Below are 3,195 nucleotides of genomic sequence, written 5' to 3'. Positions count from 1 at the left end.
AACAAGGCATACAAGTTGTCAGATGACTCTTTCATCATCTATGAATATAATTTTCTAAAACTGAGCAATCAGTTTTTTTCCCCCCACCTTCCCTTACTTATATTTGGACCATAGTTCCTGCTGAGTGAAGCTGCTCAATGTGATACCAGGCAGGGATATTTTCTTAATTGGTAGAAATTATTAGCAAACATTCTAAACATTGTTTGATTCCTTTAATATATCAACAACAAAAGTAAAATAAAGAAGGAAAAGGGGGCAACAGTGAGAAAAAAACTTTAAATTTTAGTTTAGTTGAGAGCACATAAATTTTGTAGTAAAAAAAAAATCCATCATTTGTTTAGTGAAATTTCAGTTATAATTTGAACATTATATAATTCAAGTAATATAAATATATTTAGTCTGCTGTTTGTTCTGTCATAAAGTCGGCCTGGGTGTCTACTAAAATAAATCCTACAGGTGCATTTGATATGTTTCCTCCTGGAATAGAAGGCAGAAAGGGACTAGGGGGAGAGATGTTTCAAATTTATTAAAATATCCATTTTCAGTTCAGTTCAGTTGCTCAGTCATGTCCCACTCTTTGCAACCCCATGAACCGCAGCACGTCAGGCCTCCCTGTCCATCACCAACTCCCACAGTCCACCCAAACCCATGTCCATTGAGTTGATGATGCCATCCAACCATCTCATCCTCTGTCATCCCCTTCTCCTCCTGCCCTCAATCTTTCCCAGCATCAGGGTCTTTTCAAATCAGTCAGATCTTCACATCAGGTGGCCAAAGTATTGGAGTTGCAGCTTCAACATCAGTCCTTCTGATGAACACCCAGGACTGATCTTCTTTAGGATGGACTGGTTGTATCTCCCTGCAGTCCAAGGGACTCTCAAGAGTCTTCTCCAACACCACGGTTCAAAAGCATCAATTCTTCAGCGCTCAGCTTTCTTCACAGTCCAACTCTCACATCCATACATGACCACTGGAAAAACCATAGCCTTGACTAGACGGACCTTTGTTGGCAAAGTTATTTTATTCCTCCATTTCCAGTTTTGGATAAATTTAGATTCGTATGTGGTCTTGATCTAAACTGTCATCCCAGAGGGAGTGAGAAGAGATGAAAAGGAAAGTAGATTCCTGGAATTCTAAGACTTCTTGCTATTTCCTAGCATTTTCCCAATATAATAACAGCTTATTCACTGATAACCAGAATTTACTTTGTTCTTCTGAACTCTCTCTCCTCCTCTTTTTATCTTTGTAATATACAAGTATATAACATAATGTTATATATTACACATAATATACATTAAACATATACTGCAAAATATATTGCAAGTTCCCCACAATTTAGCTGAGTATTACAGAATTACAGAATCATATATTTCAAACTAATAAATCAGCTTTACATTTCCAACACAGTGACTAACATGAAGTAGATGTTAAAAAAATTTATAGGAACTGAACTTACTGAACTGAACTTGGAAATAAAACCTCTTTTCAAAATAATCATTTTTCAGCAAGAAGTAACAGGTAAATGCATTAAAAGTGAGAACAATCAAACTTTTGATGATTTCCTTTTTTCCCCCCACAGGTTTCTGGGATATATATATGGAAGTAAGAGAAGGAACTCTAACCTGATCATGGATTTCGAAGAGAGACTCCTCAAAGCACTAAGGAAAAGATAACAACCAGTGCATTGTCCTAAGAAATGATGTCCCTTTGCCACAATAAAATTAATATTTCCTGTGTGAAAAGCAGCTGGTCAAATGACATCCGGGCTTCCCTGTACAGTTTAATGGTGCTCATAATTCTGACCACAGTGGTTGGCAATCTGCTAGTTATTATTTCCATATCACACTTCAAGCAACTGCATACCCTAAATAATTGGCTCATTCAGTCCATGGCTACTGTGGACTTTCTTTTGGGGTGCCTGGTCATGCCTTATAGCATGGTGAGATCCATTGAGCACTGCTGGTCTTTTGGAGAAGTCTTCTGTAAAATTCACACCAGCACTGACATTATGCTGAGTTCAGCATCCATTTTTCACTTGTCCTTCATTTCCATTGACCGCTACTATGCTGTGTGTGACCCACTGAGATACAAAACCAAGATCAACATCTTGGTTATTTCTCTGATGATCTTCATTAGTTGGAGTATTCCTGCTCTTTTTGCATTTGGGATGATCTTTCTGGAGCTAAACTTCAAAGGAGCTGAAGAGATGTATTATAAACACAGTCACTGCATAGGGAGTTGCTCTGTCTTCTTCAGCAAAACATCTGGGGTTCTGGCCTTTATGACTTCTTTCTATATACCTGGCTCTATTATGCTGTGCATCTATTGTAGAATATATTTCATAGCCAAAGGCCAGGCAAGATCAATTCATGATGCAAAGCAGAAGGTTCAAATTGGGTTGGAAGAGAGAAATGGAATTTCACGAAGCAGAGGAAGGAAAGCTGCGAAGACTTTAGGGATTGTGATGGGAGTTTTCTTAACATGCTGGTGTCCTTTCTTTGTCTGCATGGTCATGGACCCTTTCCTGGACTATACTATCCCACCTACTTTGAACGATGCATTGATTTGGTTTGGCTATTTGAATTCTACTTTTAATCCAATGATTTATGCATTTTTCTACCCCTGGTTCAGAAGAGCACTAAAGATAATTCTAGTTGGTAAAATTTTCCAAAAAGATTCATCTAGGAGCAAATTATTTTCAGAATAAATCCATAGAATTATTATGATTTCAGTCAGTCAGTTCAGTCACTCAGTTATGTCTGACTCTTTGTGATCCCATGGACTGCAGCACGCCAGGCTTCCCTGTCCATCACCAACTCCTGGAGCTTACTCAAACTCATGTCCATCAAGTCAGTGATGCCATCCAACTATCTCATCCTCTGTTGTCCCCTTCTCCTCCTGCCTTCAATCTTTCCCAGCATCTGGGTATTTTCTAGTGAGTCAGTTCTTCACATCAGATGGCCAAATTATCAGAGTTTCAGCTTCAGCATCAGTCATTCCAATGAATATTAAGGACTGATTTCGAGTGTTTTACAAAATAGTTGGTGATCATTATGAACATGCATAATATCAACCACATGTGCCAATTGTAGGGACTTTTATCAAATATTTGGTTCAAAGATTATACAGTGAGATATGATGCTTACATCTTGCTTTTTATTTGCCATTCATATTATGTATATTGAAGCTTTACAA

The 3,195-nt window shown here is 37.9% G+C and overlaps 1 protein-coding gene across 1 annotated transcript; it reads left to right on the top strand.

The window, feature by feature from the left end:
- Positions 1–1,585: 1,585 nt before the first annotated feature.
- TAAR1 (trace amine associated receptor 1) lies at positions 1,586–2,707 on the top strand. The gene has a single exon (XM_055534683.1). The coding sequence runs from the start codon at positions 1,697–1,699 to the stop codon at positions 2,705–2,707; it is 1,011 nt and encodes a 336-aa protein (XP_055390658.1). The 5' UTR covers positions 1,586–1,696.
- The last annotated feature ends 488 nt before the right edge of the window (positions 2,708–3,195 follow it).

The sequence above is a fragment of the Bubalus kerabau genome, chromosome 9 (assembly GCF_029407905.1).
Source record: "Bubalus kerabau isolate K-KA32 ecotype Philippines breed swamp buffalo chromosome 9, PCC_UOA_SB_1v2, whole genome shotgun sequence".
Lineage (NCBI taxonomy): Eukaryota > Metazoa > Chordata > Mammalia > Artiodactyla > Bovidae > Bubalus > Bubalus kerabau.
This window is presented reverse-complemented; position numbering and strand designations above follow the sequence as displayed.

Bases quoted from the DNA above. Each gene is read 5' to 3' on its own strand.
- TAAR1 (XM_055534683.1), top strand. From the start codon at position 1,697: ATGATGTCCCTTTGCCACAATAAAATTAATATTTCCTGTGTGAAAAGC.